This window comes from Lemur catta, chromosome 4 (genome assembly GCF_020740605.2).
Source record: "Lemur catta isolate mLemCat1 chromosome 4, mLemCat1.pri, whole genome shotgun sequence".
Lineage (NCBI taxonomy): Eukaryota > Metazoa > Chordata > Mammalia > Primates > Lemuridae > Lemur > Lemur catta.
Genome location: NC_059131.1, coordinates 94,392,545 through 94,408,282, shown reverse-complemented (window position 1 = coordinate 94,408,282; position 15,738 = coordinate 94,392,545). Strand labels below are relative to the sequence as shown.

Below are 15,738 nucleotides of genomic sequence, written 5' to 3'. Positions count from 1 at the left end.
TGACAACCTTGGAGTCTCATGCTCACGGTATTTTTCCAAATAAACCCATTTTTCTCCTCCAGTGAATTAATAGGTCTCCTCCTCCCAACATAGCAATGATCTCTCCTCTCTCCTGAACCCCTTCTCGCTCCAACCTCTTGTCTGCATTTCAAGTTCAAACTTCCAACTGACTTCTGCGTGTGTCCACCCCGATGTCCCACAGACCACCCAGTGGTGACCTACCATTCCTCTCTCTCAGAATCCCTCCTCCTCTTCATCCTTATTCTGCTGTGCGCCTTCCCTGGCCAGCGGTGTCATCGGCCTCAGAGTCACCCATGTTAGCAGAAGTGTAGGGCTGGGGTTGGGCTTTCAAGTCAGATCATCTGACTGAAAACTGAATCTGCCCCTGGCTGTGCAACCTTAGGCAAATTACTTAACCCCTCTGAGCCTCAGACTCTTCATCTGTATATTGGGGATAGTAAAACAGCTCTGCAGGATAACACCTCCCAGGCAGAGCTGTTTCAAGTTTCAGGTAAGATAAACTTACAAAAAATGTGCGGCACATGACAGGCATTAGAAAAATGTTAGCTATTATTCTTGCTGTTATTAATCAGTGGCTTTGCTCATTGTTTCCTCATTGCCTCTCTCCTTGTTTGGATCCCACCCGTCCTTCACGGCTCAGCTCCAGCGACAGCAGCCCGGGAAGCCAGCCTGACCTTGCAGATTTAAAAGAAATCACTCCTTCTTCTGTGCGTCTGTGGTCCTCTGTGTTATCAACTCCTGTGAAATAGTGACTTTATAAGGAAAAAAAATTGTTGCTAATAGTCTCTTGGGTCCGGAAAGACCTGAAGTTTTTCTGTAACAACTTCTGTTGAGGTCCTTTCAGCTTTTGTCAACTGATCAAGCCCAAACGTCTTTATTTTCAGTAGCAACTGTGCCATGATTTCTTTTATTTCTTCAGTTATTTGTACGCTGTAGGTATCTGTTGTTGAAGTGCAAGCCCTCCCAGGGCAGGGGATAAGCCTCAGGAAACTTTGTATCCTCAACTCTTCACTCAGGGTTGGCCAGGTTCAAGGAGCTCAGTAGATAGATACAGACGGGAAGTGCTCTATAGATGTTTATTGAATTAGCCAGTGAACTATGGAAGAACAGAATTCAATAAGCGGCAGTGATTAACTCCTGTGAAGCAGTGAACTTCTAGGAAGAAATCACTGCTGATATTCTCTTGGGTCCAGAAAGGCCTGGAGATCTGTGACAGCTTTCACGGCGATCCCCTCCATTCGTGTCTACTGCCCAAGCCCCAGGTCCTTTTTGCCATTTGTAGCCGACCCGGAGAATCATAGCTCAGATCTCTCTTGGTGGAAGGACTGGCCGCCCAGCGGCTGAGAATGTGCTTCATTCAGGGTCAGTCTCTAGTTGTCAGTTGCTCCACATCCTGCCCCCCTTGCAAGCCCAGGCCACTTCTCTCAGGGAACCCCGGGACCCGAGGTGACCTGCGGAGCTCCCTGGTGGGCTGGCACAGACCTTACCCGGACTTTACCCGGTGCTGTCCCATCCCGCCCACAACAGGCCTGCTTTCCCCCTTTTTCTTTTATAGGTGTCACTTCCTAATAAGCCTTTGGCACTCTCAACTCCAGCTCAGTCTCTGCTTCCCAAAGACCCAAACAGCACCCCACTGCAGACCCGGGTCCCAAGAGCCTACAGAGAGCCAGAAGGAAGACTGCCCTCATTTTGCAGGGGCAACACACATGCACTGCAGGTGAAAAAACCAGAATAGTGAGCTGACCCAACAGGACCAATTTTGGTCATGCTGTGGTCATCAGAAGCCTTTTCCAGTGGCCTACCCAAGTACCAGAAGGACACTAAGAATCATTTGGTTTTTCTGGGGAATCTAGCTGTAATTATATTGTCCAACATATGATACTATAGTAAAATTGGTCAGAGAGAATGCTATTCTCATGGCAAACTTTCTGATTTCCCAAATGAGTCTAAAACCAAGATGTTATTGATGAATCCTATTATTTCTCTTGGAGGATAAAAGATAAAAATATATAGTGCTATCTTGAATCACAACCCAGGGAACTGTATTGGAAGGGGAGAGGTGTGCTAGGCGTCTGGGGCCCTTTCTCATCTGGAGGCTCCAGGATTATCCCTGATCTCCAAGGTTGATTATGTCTTTCCCTCTCTCGGCCCTTGTCAATCTTTAGCAACTCTCTCTCTGGCTCTTGGGGGTTCTTGCCTCAACCCAGGTCTCACTTGGATCACAGGAGAACTTGCACAGGGCTTCCATTCTCCACTCTGCCTTTGGCATCCAGCTGGTGCCTCCTGGGATAGTTGGACAGATCCATCTTGGAATTCGTGTGTGCCTGCTAGTCATCGAGAGCCACCCTCTGAGGGCTTAAAGAATGGTCATATTTAATATTACTTTTGGACAACATTTCAACATCAAAGAGATGTCTTCAAATAATTTGGGGTCAGATGGAGGAGGGAATGGCAGGGCTTCTGCCTTCTAGAACCTTGTGGAAGGCACTGACACCTCTTCCCCCTCGTTCTAGTGCCCTCCAACAGCCTTCTCCCCACCCCCCATATGCCAAAGAAGTTTGCTGCACCTCCGACAGCCTTGTTGAAGGCTCCATCCACTACAGTCTTTGACACTTTGACACTGGCTGCCAGATCTTGGGCAGGCCACCTACCCTCTCCAAGCCTCTGTTTCTTCCTCTGAAAACTCCTGTTCCAGGGTTATGTGAGCTGCAATTGAGATGGTAAGGATGAAAAGATCTTGTAAACTATAAAACCTCTGTATGAACGTCAGATACAGTCATTGTACCCTTAAAGGCCACTTTAATTCTCCTTGCAGGGAAGGTAAATATCCCAATACAGGGATGCTTGAGATAGAAACTCTTCCAGAACTTTGTACGTAGCAGAGGGCAAGCCTTCCACAGACATGAGCTAAGGCAGCCTGCTCAGGACAAATTTGGGATTTACAACTGCCCTCTCCTTGAAATGACTGCTCCTGCGTGTCAGCATACAGGCCCATGGACACACCCCCTTGGCCTTCCTTAAATGATGGATCACCCACTCTCCTACCGAATTAGCAGTCTTCAGGAGCCACATAAATTCTAAGCTCCCGTGTCATCATAACGATCGAGAACAAGGAGTCATGAGGTTTGTTTAAGGAATGGAAATTTATTTCAGTGCAGTGGCGAGTCTGATCTTGCCCCAGTGTGAGGGAGGCAGTGGGGGAGTGTGCTGGGGTCTCCACACTGTACCCTTGGACTGGGCTCCTGAGTCCCTGCCAGGCGCTTAGGGGCTGCTCGCCCGAGAGTGCAAGTGGTCCCCCTGGACTTGCCGCATGTGCAGGGCAGGCTGAAGGCAGCAGCAGCAGCGGCCCTGTCGCCGTTGGATTCCCAGAGTCCAGCACAGTGCCTGGCCCATAGGTGCTACCCAAGAAGTATTTGTTGAGCAATTAAACTACGCTTTCCAGCTTTCAGAGAAATGCACAGTCTCTTGGGGTATGGACAGAAAGTGTTGGGGAAGAATGAGGGCACTTCTGAAGTACTAGCAAGCTCTTTTGACAGTAGAGTCTTATTTCCTTGGTGCATTTTAAGCTTCTTGAGGGAAATTAGCTATCTCTGCCTTTACCGATATCTGTATCTATCTATCTATCTATCTATCTATCTATCTATCTATCTATCTATCTATCTATACACACATACCCATATCAATATCTATAGTGATTTTGGGCCCTCCATAAATAGATAGAGACCAACTAGCTAACCACTTAATTAACAACTTGTCCTGCTTATAAAGAATCTTCACATTCTTCAACTGAGTTCATCCTTCAAGAGATCCACAGTGATATGCATTGTCCTATGCCATCTGCAGAAGAGGAGATCAGGCCTAGGAGATAACTGGTGATGCTGGGGTTCAAATCAAGCCCTCTATCAACACGGGCCATGTCCCCCCCACAACACCAGCTTCTCCTAGTGCTAGATTCTGAAGAGCTCAGGAGAGGGAGGCACAGGCAGGGCTGGGCTCTGAAGACAAGCTCTGCTTGCTGTTTTTTCCAATCAATTCTTTCTACAAGACATAGGTGGGGTGAAGAGGAGAGACCGACATCCAGGCCTATAGGTGGCTGCGGAAACCTTCATCCATTTTCTGATTGCAGGAACTCTGTCTGAATTTCCCTCCGTGGTGTTCAATTTCAGTCTGAGAGCTGTGTTCAAACACAAATGTCCCTGGGAAGCCTAGTCCAATAAACACTCTTTGGGATTAAATGTGGATGCTTTTCAGATACTTTCCCCAGAACACATTTTGATGTGGCCTGGGGTAGGTTGAACAGAGGGCATAAGATCACAGAATAACTCAGATGCTGTAGAACAGAAAAATTATAAGCCCAAAATATATTTAATTTAGCCTTGATTAAAATTAAGTTGAGACCGGAGGCCAGTCTTCAATAGCAAGAATCTTGAGAGGATATAAGACCTTTCGGAATGCAAAGCATTGGATTAACCATGGTTTATGGATAAGAGAAGAGCTCAGAGAATATTTACAGACCCATTATTATAAATTTAAATCTCTACTTATTTTGTAACTTGTTCTTTTAAAGTAGAATTTCTGCTAAGTCTGTTTGCTAAGAAGAACGAAGAGATTTCCTATAAAAGTATTATTGTTGACCTACAAGCTTGAAAGTTTGTTATATGGAAAATTGAGCTTGTCTTAGGGGGGTTGACTTTACTCACAGCCCCGCTGTCTGTGGCCTCACAGATGTACTTCTAACCCACTCAACCCAACTAAAAGATTGGGCACGTTCTCCTAGAAATAGGAACATAGCCAAAGGCAGTCTATCTCAACATAAATAAAGTGTAAAATAAAGTGACTCATAAAATAAAGTGACTTGCATGATAAGTTGACTTGTATAATAAAGTGCTTCTAACTGATTAACTTTTTTAACGGAGTGCAGAGCTTCAGAATAAGTACAAGAAAGCAATGATAAAGACTAGGGCACATCATAATGAAACAGAAAACCAAGACAGAGTAGAGAACAATCAACAAGGCATAACTTTGCTCCTGAAGAAAACTAATAAAATAGACAAAACTCTGCCAGTATTGATCAAAAAAGGAAGAGATGACAACAAAATGAGGTGGGGGACAGAATTTCAAAATTTCCTTAATAAAGAGGAGGGAAAAGACATCCCAACATTGGGGAGGGAGGGAGGAGCACAGGGAGAGGCAGATCCGGGGACACTTGACTGTGACTTTTACTTGTTTCTCAGTCTCATCTCCTAGTTGCTCTCGTGGCCTCTGGGGGTCGTGATGGCCGAATGGATTGGTTAGGATTTGTTTGGTTGCGATAGATGAAAACCCAGGTTCAGACTAGTTAAGCAAAAAAGGGCATTTATTGTCTCATATAACTTAAGAGTTGAATGAGGTGGTTTGATTCAAGACCCAAATAATTCCATCAGGATCCTTCCTTTAGATGGTTTCTTTGAAAATGCAGGTTCTCAGGCTCCCATGAACACAACTCCTAACCAGTGGAGAAGAGACTATTTCCCAATATTTCAAGAAGAATCCCTGTCAAGGGATTTTGTTAGCCCTGATAGCTCCAGCTGGGTGGTATATTCACCTCTAAACCAGTCACTGTGTCTGGGAGCATGGAATATTCTGGAATGCTCTAGTCTAGATGACATATGCACTGGTATATGAAGGTATTCATCAAGTGAGCCACATGTATTGAAAGTTGAGGAGGGCTGATTGCTTCCTAAAGCCAAATTGTGTCCTGTTGTCACGAGAAGGGGCAGCAGATGCTGGGTAGGAAAAGTCCTACAGGTGTCCACTACCTTGATGGTGGGGAGGAGGTGACAGAGGTCACTAGAAACCAAGGGAAGAGTCCTAAGGGTCAATTTTGGCTAATTTAGGAAACTCAGTAAGATATTCACATTCAGCCCTTCAAGAACACAATGGAATTCCAGAGGCCAATCGGGGGCAGATTCGGAACGGGTTCCAGACTTGTGACACCCACTGAGCTTATGAAGAAAACAAGTGATGGGAGGCCAGAAATGGCATCTACATTTGATCCACAGCCAATCACAAGAATAGCACATTGAGGCGATGTGGTCCGAGAGGGATTGGCAAACTCTTTGATAAAAAAACAAATGCACAAGACCTCCCCTTCCCCCCCACCCCCCCACCCCCGCCGCCATGGAATCCAGTTTGTATCCACTCAAACCAAGTGCCTTTGAGGTTGTTATTACAAGCATCAGAGTCAAAAGTGTTAGACATTAATGAGGGTTCTGGTTCTGTCAGCCATTAGTGAAGGTCCAAAGCTTACTGTCTGGCAAGAAGACCAGGTAGGGGCTGGGGATGGAGTTTGGTTGGAAATGGAGGAGAAGGAGGAGGAGGATTAGCAGCACGATGAGGTCTCTGAGATTCTTACAAGATTCACAGTTTGATTTAGGATTTGAAGGTTGTTTTTGGTCTAAAAATAGATCCCCAAACTGCAGTATTCTTAGAGTGACATTCGTCTGTGAGATTTCTGTGTTCCTTTCTCATTGCACCTGAGAGATGTTTTCTCCCTAATGTCTATACTTCTGAAGTGTTGCTCATTCATTGACTTAATCCACCAATATATCTCTGAGGGCTTTCTGGGAGAGAATCAAGGTTTCACCTACAGTATGAAGATTTCCTGTTAACAACCCCCTGTCTCCCCCTTACCATCCTGATGGGTCTTCCAACTGCTGACCCAGCATCTGCATGTGGATGCCTCATGGACATTTCAAATGCCACATCCCCAATTGCAAACTCTTGATATCTGTTTCCCAGCCAAACCCTCTCCTCTTCCAGGCTTTCTCATCTTAAGCAATGGCACCTCCATCCACCCGGGGCTCTAGCTAAAACCTTGGAGGTATTCTTGCCATTTCTTTCAACTTTCCTCATAAATTCAACCCAACAGCAAGTGTTGTTGATCCTCCTTTTAAGATATAATATGCCTTGGATCCACATGCACTCTTCTCCATCTTCTCTGCCACCCGAGAAGTCCTGGCAGCCACCATCTCTCACTGGGACTAGTTCAATGGGACCACTTCCCATTCTTACTCAGCAGTCAGAAATGAGTGTTCTGAAGTAGAAATGACATCATGCCGCTTCTCTGATGAAAGCCCCACAATGGCTTCCTCTGGCATTTAGGATGACATACAGGCTCCTTGCCTTGGTCTACAAGGTCCTGCACAATTTAGCTCCTGCCCACCTCGCAGATCTCATTTCCTTTCTCCTTCTCCCTCATTCCCAAGCACTGGCCACACTGCCCTCCATTTAGGTCCATCCACGCACTCATCTCTCTTGATACTGGCCTCTTTGCCCATGCTGTGCCTTCTGCCTGCAGCTTCTCATCCTAGGATCTCAGCTAAGTTCTCAGGCTTTCACCACCTGGATTAGGTCTCCCCTCTTCCTTCATAGGCTCTCTCATAATTTGCAATTGCATACTTATTTGCTTATCCTTTTAATTTAATGTCTGTCTACAATGAAGGTGGGGACCATGTCTGTCTTAGCCATTGCTTTATTTTCAATGCCCAGCACATAGTCGGTGCTCAGTCCATATTGAGCAAATGACCTGACGAGTAGTTGAACGTGAAGGGGCATGAATGGACACTATTTTTCAGCTGCTGACACATATAACCATCCAAGGTAGAACTGCTGTGAGACTTTAAAGAAAGCCATTCCAGTCTGCATCATTTCAGCTGCTGTAGGAATATGTGCTGTTCATCTCATGAAGACACAGCTCTAGTAAGCGTACATCTGAACAAGGATTTTTACATTTTCAAAAACTGTTGCTATTTCCTGAAACAGATTGTGTCTCTCTGATTGTCTATTAAGTTTTTTTTCAACTGCTGAAGATCTTGGAACCAAACCAAAGTAATCTGCATTTCCATTTTTATATCTTAATTTATAAACTGCGCCTTATAATTTACAAGCACTCACTTACTTAGTGTCTCCAGCAGAGCCGAAACAAATACCAACTCTGCCAGCTACGCTACTCAAGCCTTCCTTCTGCACCGTGCCTATCAGGAACTCTTCAGCTTTCATGCTGGAGAGGATGGGCTGCAGCCAGCCCTAGCCTGAGGACAGTGAGGAAGGGGGAGTAAAAATGATGATGTGTCACATTTATCTAGGAAAGAGGGAGAAAGGGCTCTTTACTTCCATTTTATGGATGGAAAAAATAGAAGCTGAAGATGAGAGTGACATGACCAAGAAGGCGTGTTTGTGAGTGGTGAGGCATGGCCTAGAATCTGCATCTCTGGAATTCCTCATGCCAAGAGCCTTTCCAGGACGCCACGCCAGGCTCTCTCAACCTTGGCTCTAGTGACATTTTGAGCTGGATCATTCTTTGCTGTGCACTGCAGGATGTTTAGCAGTACCTCTGGCTTCTACCCAGTAGACGCAAGTAGCACCCATCCCACTGTGACAACCCCAAACGTTTTCAGATATGGCCACGTGTCCCCCATATCAGCTCTAACTGAAAATACTGTGCTATACTATGTCCCTGACCTTGATTCAAATGGAGGCCCAGAGGTCAGCAAAACCCATGTCCCTTCACAACCCTTCCCCTCACTTCCCTACAACCCCAGGGTTTACCTAAGACTGGCCATGCCCACGAGGTCATGTAGAACTCTGGTCAAACACCCAGTGCCTCCTGTGTGGCATTAAATGCTTTATGCAATGGTCTCCCGTTTACAGGTGGGGAAATGGAGGCTTAGAGGAGCACAGCTTGCTCATGATTACACAGTAGCAAGAGGCAGGCTGGGATGCAACCCATATGTGTCTGGTCCTGGGTCCAGGGTTGACCTACCCAACCCTCTCACTCACAGATGACAAACAGATTTCCTTTTCCTGGGTCAGCAGGGAGCACTGTGTCTGAGAAGCCTCAGCCCCTCTGCTCTGTAAGGGAGTAGCCCATTTCTTTTAAGGCAGACATCTTCCTGGCATGCCACACACACATCCATTCCCTCCCCAGTCTGTGGTCTGTGTCCTCAGCCCCTAGGACTGTTCCTTGCTGAGTAAAGCATTTCTGGATGCATGTCCACACAGCAGCAAGTGTTAGACCCAGTAGCCAGTCCTGGAGTATGATCCTCCTTGCTGTGTCCTGCGTGACCTTGGGCAAGAGAAAAACATCTCTGAGCTCAATTTTCCCATCCACAAAATGGGAAGATCCATTCCTCAGGGTAGATGTGAGAATCAAATGATGATAACTGCAGATTGGCTTGAATGGATGCTAGGTCTAGATAAATGGTGACCTGCAATGAATGTCTAACACTCTCCATGCAGTTTCCTATAACAAGCTCGCTTTCAATTTCTGAACCTTTTTTGGTCAGTCTGTGACCCTATGTAGCCTTGGGAGTTACTTCTTTAGGGTTATCTGCCCAGGGAGACTTCACACTCCCTGAGGACAGGGCGTGTTCCTTTGTCTCTTCCTGTAGCAGCCAGCCTGGTATTTTCCTATATCACAGTACTCCCCTCATATTGGATAGTGCTAAAAATGATTGCTGAAGAAGCGATTGTATTGATGATTCCAGCAATGTTAACTTTTTGCACTGGGCACCGCCTTTGCTGGGTATATCTTAACGTATGAAACGGTTTACCTTGGTTTGTAGCCTGACCACAGAGCGTTTGATCCCCCACACTGGGGGGTTTGGGCCATTAGTCATTATTCTGGGTCTGCGTTGGACATTTTCTTTGATTTCCCCAGCTGCACACCCCGTGGTAACATTCCAGCTCATCACATCAGACTTAAGGATAGAAGAGGGGCTCAGCAGGGCCCAGCTACCAACTGCCCTCCCGGGCTCCCGTCCCCATCCTGCCCAGCCACTTCCCGCTGCACCGCCAACCAGTCACCGAGGCTTTCTGGGCTTCAGTTTCCTCATCAGTAAATTAAGGATATCAGCAGGACCTGCCTCCAAAGGTTGGAGAAGTTTAGAACTACGGTGGAGAGACTATGTCACGCCCTCAATCTCTACTGACAGTTTGTGGTCCCTGTCTTCTAGCTGGGGCTGGCGGGGTGGCCAGTGAGGGGCTTTCCAGCTCTTTAGCAGGAAGTAGGCAGGGCCCAGAGTGGCCGGCACGCAAGGTGCAAGGCTGCAGCGGCTTCGCAGTCCCCTGTTCCTTCTGCAGGGTGGGGTGGCTGGCTTCGGTACCCCCGCCCCGGGTGCCGTGGGAAAGGGGGCCGGATCCCACTGCCCCACTCAGAAGACAAGCAAAGCCGTCTCTGCTGACCTCCCCCCCACCCGGGGACTGGCGGCATGAACTTCATTCATCTTCAAAATGAATAAAGTCTGCTCGCGAGTCTGCTCTTCCTAGCACCCAGGACAGATTCCCTCCCCAGTGATCAGGCCAGTCCCCCTGCCGCTACTTTATTGATTTATTTTTGCCTGTTGTTTTGGCCCCGCTGAAGGAGCCCAGTGCCTCCCCCGGATTATTTGGAGCCCCGGGAGGGACCGCGGGCCTCTGGTCCCCCGGGCTCAGCCAGGCCCCCGGGGGGCTCGGTCCGGGCCGCCCCTCCCCCAAGGTCACCCAACTTTCCCGGGGCCCGCAGCTCCCCGGAGGGCGGGGCGGGGGCCGGGCGGCGCCGCCTCCATTGGCCAGAGCCGGGCCGCGGGCGCGGGCGCTGATGTCAGGCGGGCGCGAGTGCGGCGGGCGCGGCGGCGGCGGCGGCCGAGCGGCCCGGGCGCGGGTGGGGGGGCGCCGAGTGGGGGTGGCGGCCAGCATGCTGCTCGGCTGCGGCTCGGCCTCCCACACCCGCGGCGCCCCAGTCCTCGCCGGCAGCGGCGGCGGCGGAGCAGCGAGCGGCGCCTGCGTCTGCAACGGCGCGGGGTCCGAGCGCGCGGCGCGGCGGGCGGCGGGGTCGGGGCCGGGGCGGGGACCGGGCACCGGGGACCGGGCATGGCGCTGCGGAGAGGCGGCGGGGCGCCGGGGCGGCTGCTGCTGCTGCTGCTGGGCGCCGCGTGCCTGATCCCGCCGAGCGCGCAGGTGAGGCGGCTGGCGCGCTGCCCCGCCACTTGCAGCTGTACCAAGGAGTCCATCATCTGCGTGGGCTCGTCCTGGGTGCCCAGGATCGTGCCTGGCGACATCAGCTCCCTGTGAGTGGGACCCCTCCGGCCCCCACCCTGCCCCGCCCCGCGCCCGCCGCCGCCCGGGAGTTGCCCGTGGCGCTGGGGCAGCGCGACCCTGACCCACTCCCCGGCCCGCTTTGCGTTTGGGTGGGGGCGCACTACGGGACGTGGGTGGAGTGCTGGCCTCGGTGGGGGGGGGTGAGAACCCGAGTCCCGGAGTCCGGGAGCGCAGACCGGCCCCCGTGGCGGTGTTGCTCGGAGTGTGGCCCGCGGCCACCTGCATCAGATTCACCTGGGGGAGCTTGTGCTAATGCAGAATCTGGCGGGCGCTGAAGCAGAGTCTTTGGAGTGGAGCCCTGGAGTCGCATTTGGCGTCCCCGGGCGATCCTGGGGTGCATTAAAGTTTGAGAGGGGGCGTGTGTGTGTTTGCGGGCCAGGGGGTGAGTGTGGAGGGGCATGTGTACAAGCAGCTGAACAAGACTGGAGTGCGCGCCCAGCGGGAGGGGCCGAGGCCTCAGGTCTGGGGCAGGTCCCCCGTGGCCTCCTCCTGACTCCCCCACACTGCAGGTCGGAAAGAGCCTGGGTCCAGGCATCCGGCTTCCAGAAGCAGAGGGGGTGTCCCATGTGGCCTGGAAGGGGGTAGGGGTGGCACAGAGGGCTCGGCAGAGCCTTGGGGCATGTGGGACGCCCAGCCCAGTGGCCAAGTGCTGGAAGTCAGCCTGACTTCTTGCCCACTTTCACCACCACACTGTTATACCAGCTGCGTTTTCAGCACCCAAGGAACTGACAGGAAAAAGGCTTAACATTACTTATCCACCTGCCAACAGATGCTGTCACCTTGCCCCCAACAGCCACTAGCTCTGCAATGGCTGTGGAAGGGGCTATTGGGCTGTGTGTTACTGCTGAAACATGTTTCCTGCTAAGACCACTCCCTTGTTCCAGGCCAGGTGCCCAGCTGCCCACTCAATTACAGAAGCGGGGAATCCCTGGGGTGACGTTTGGGCTCAGGGCACTTGCTGGCGTCCCATACTCACTGGCCTCCCACCCAAGACAAATTGTAGGGGCCTGAGCCCAGGAGGGAGGGGGTTCCCATTTGCATTTATAAGAAGTGGGGAGAGTTTGGCTGGTGGGAACAGAGGACCTTTTTAGTTCCTAATATTGCCAAGTTGGATGTCGTGGAGGATTCCAGAAATTAGAATTCCCCTTATTAAGTCCTTCAGAACAGCAGCTGCTTAATTGATCTGCATGTTAACTGAAAATAGTTCTGAAATCATGTACTGAGATCCTACTCTGGCCAGAAGGGACAGGGGACCTGGGGTCAGAAACCAAGCCAAGCCCTTGCCCCTGGTTGACCATTTTATCTGGCAGATGGCATCGCCTCCGCCGCACAGCCGAGTTCAGGTGTCTCTGAGTTTTTTCCCCAAGGCTTTCATGCTGCATTTAATCAGAAGTGTTCTGAGTGTCTTTCAGAGACATGCTCCCAAGGGGAATGCTTAATCCTACCCCGGAGTTCTGTCGGCCAACATTAACACTGTGTCTACACAAACAGAATCATGGGCAGAGGTGAAGTGATTATCCATTTTCAGAGGGGGCCTCCCGTAGTTAAGAAAGGAAATGGGGGCATTGATTTGGACTGACTGAGATAACGTCTGTGAAAGGAGCTGATGGTGAAGGTTTCTGGAATTCAGACTAGTTTTCATATTGATCCAGTGCACTGGCAAATGGCTTGGCTTTTCTCGTCCCTGCCCCTGGCCAGCCCCTGGCCAGCTGTGTTAAGCCTCGCTCCTGAAAGGAAGAGTTTGAAATACAGGTGGAAGATGAGGCTGATTGCCCACCCTGGCTGGCACTTCCTAAAAGAAACCTAGGCCTCCTTTTGTCCCTCCTTTGCCCATAGGAGCCTGGTAAATGGAACGTTTTCGGAAATCAAAGATCGAATGTTTTCCCATCTGCCTTCTCTGCAGCTGCTGTGAGTATGGGACATTCTTTCTGCGAATGGGGGTCCTTGAGGAGCAGATGGATGATCTCTGCTTCTCTGGTATCAGTCCTTCCTGAAACACCCCAGCTCCATGAGGGAACCGTAGATGGTTCTTGGTGTTAATTTGCCCTGTGGTGTCCCCAGCAAAGTACCAAGGCTCCTTGCTCAGTTTTCTTTCCTTAGTTTGGTACATGTTTTCCTCAAGGACTTTATTGTCAATCCCAACACCCAGATCCAGATAACTACATTGAATCATGACTGGAGCATCACCTTAATGAGCTGTTTCCCAAACACCTCACTTTAAAAGAAAACTCATATTTTAAAATCTTAATGTGACTCTGGAAATAGGAATATTTCTAGCTTCCTGAGTACTTACACAGGCAGCATACTGTGCATTTATGTAAGTAGTTTTATTTCATCATCATGTTATCCCTGTGAGGAGGGTATTCTTATTTTCCTGTTTGACAGATGAGGAAACTGAAGTTCAGGGAAGTTAAGTAACTTGCCCCAAGTCATAGAGCAGGATTCTAACCCAGGGCCCAAGGACCACATTCACACCACTCTCACCCCGGCTTGTCTCAGTGAGCAATGCCCACGTCCCTGTGCTGAGTGCCTGTGTCGTACCCTGGAACCCAGGTCTGTCAGTGTTTGCTGATGAAAGGAAATGTCCAGAAGACAGCTTTCAAAGGCAGGTCAGTGACAGGCAAAGTCATAAGTACATCCTCATTCTCTTTATCTATATTGGTTTCTTAAATTTATGATGAGATCAAAATTTAAACAAGCAAGGGCCTACAGGAAAATCTGGAGAAGTGGAGTGTGTAGGAGATCACTATTCAACCTAAACTTACTCTTGATATTTTTGTTCTTGAAATGTTATGTGCCTACTTATAACATTATACTTAACATTTCAAAATCTGAATTCTCTTAGAAATTGCAGTGTTATTAAAAATATACTTTCCATATGATAGAAATATAATTTTAGGTGTTTTTTTTTTTTTTTTTTTTGCCAAATAGCCTTGAGTGGTGACTCAAATAAAGAACTATGTGGTGATAAAGAGTCTTCTGTAGGAAGGTTTCTTGAAAAAACTTTTTTATTATTTCTCATGGGAATGTATAATATAGTAGAAAAGATTTTTCTTTTTTTTTTTTTTGTCTTAGCTGTGTGACTTTGGTCAAGTGATTTAACTTCTCTGGGCTCAAATTTCTCTAAAAATAAAATTAGGTTAGATCCTTTTAGATCTCTAATCCTATGATTGTTTGTGCATCATAAAACATTCACTGGCTGTTTAGTTGTGCTGAATTTTAGAACATGTTAAAATAACAGCTATCAGGTCATATTAAGTGAGACCCACAGAGGAGAAGGGGGTAAAGGATCCCAGATGACCAAATAATCTGGCCAAAAGGGACCCACTTGCCATTGTGTCCATCAGAATTCTGCAAGAGTCGGGTTGTGGACCTAATGCATTGTTCTTAGGCTGAAAAGAGCCCATGTTTGCCCCCAAATCAGAACACAGCAAAAGAAATAGAAATGGCTTGACCATGTGACTCAAGTTTTACTTCTCTGCATTGAAACCTGTCCCTTATTTGCAGATTGCTGAATTCTAACTCATTCACGGTCATCCGGGATGATGCTTTTGCTGGACTTTTTCATCTTGAATACCTGTAAGTTTTGTGCTTTGTCTACTTGCTGAGCATTCAGTATCTCAGCAGAATTGCTGGATTGCTTTCTGTGCTGTAACAGCATCTCTGCGAGGATTTTGGGGTGGAAAAAATGGAGAAAACCCCATTCTCTTTTCAGCACTGACCTTTTATTGTTTACTTGCTTATAAACAAGCTGGGACACAAGGAGGTTGGAGACAAAGAGGGGGAAAGGAAACAAAGAAGGAGAGAGATTCATTCATTCTCTGCTGACATTTAATTTGTCATGTAGTAAGCACAATTGGAAATTGTGTTGTATATTTTCACCTCTCATAACTAAGCATGAATTTGCTGATCAGCCAGAAATAGAGCTGAAGGGTTCTGGGGGTTACTTATTTTTAAATAAAGTCTCTCTATTGGGGGGTCCAATGTCATGTTTTTCATTCCTCTGTCCCGTATCGCCTTTGCAGTATCTCCTGTGAGGTGCTGCTGAGGGTCTAATTTTCTCTTCTTTTCATCTTAAAAGGAAAAGGTCATTTTTCCCTTTCTGGAGGAATATACTGTATTTTTTTTCCCTAGCAATGAGCTTCGCCCTCATTCTGATTTCTGCTTTTTCTCACTTTCATGTCTTTTTCCCCCTTTAAGTTCTTTCATCCTTGTCTTTGATAACTTTGTAATAATGTTAATCCTGCTATCAGATGGGATTTCCTTATTTAGCATTCAGAGGGGTTTTTAAAGCCTTGTCTCCACTTTCTTATCTGAGTTCAACAGGTAGGTATTGGAATTCTAGACACATCCTGGGTAGAAGAAAGCTCTCTGCTGGCTTTGTGTCTTGAGGAAAGATGTTTCTGGAGGAATTTTTCCCCAGAGTATGCGTGATATGTATGCTCTCATAATACTCTGATGGTGCACATAATACGGAAAGTGTGGCACAACCGCAGTGCTAAATCCAACTAGTGTCTATCAAAGCAAATAAACAACCAGTGGGAGGAGCAATGTGAAGCTATGAGTTTTCTCTCACAGGCAGTTCATCCTACTGGCAAG

The 15,738-nt window shown here is 48.3% G+C and overlaps 1 protein-coding gene across 1 annotated transcript in view; it reads left to right on the top strand.

The window, feature by feature from the left end:
* Positions 1-10,808: 10,808 nt before the first annotated feature.
* LGI2 (leucine rich repeat LGI family member 2) overlaps positions 10,809-15,738 on the top strand; it is a 28,975-nt gene continuing 24,045 nt past the window's right edge. The window contains exons 1-3 of the mRNA XM_045550463.1: positions 10,809-11,108; positions 12,976-13,047; positions 14,647-14,718. Coding sequence (XP_045406419.1) covers positions 10,912-11,108; positions 12,976-13,047; positions 14,647-14,718 — 341 coding nt within the window. The 5' untranslated portion in view covers positions 10,809-10,911. The remainder of the gene's footprint in view (positions 11,109-12,975; positions 13,048-14,646; positions 14,719-15,738) is intronic.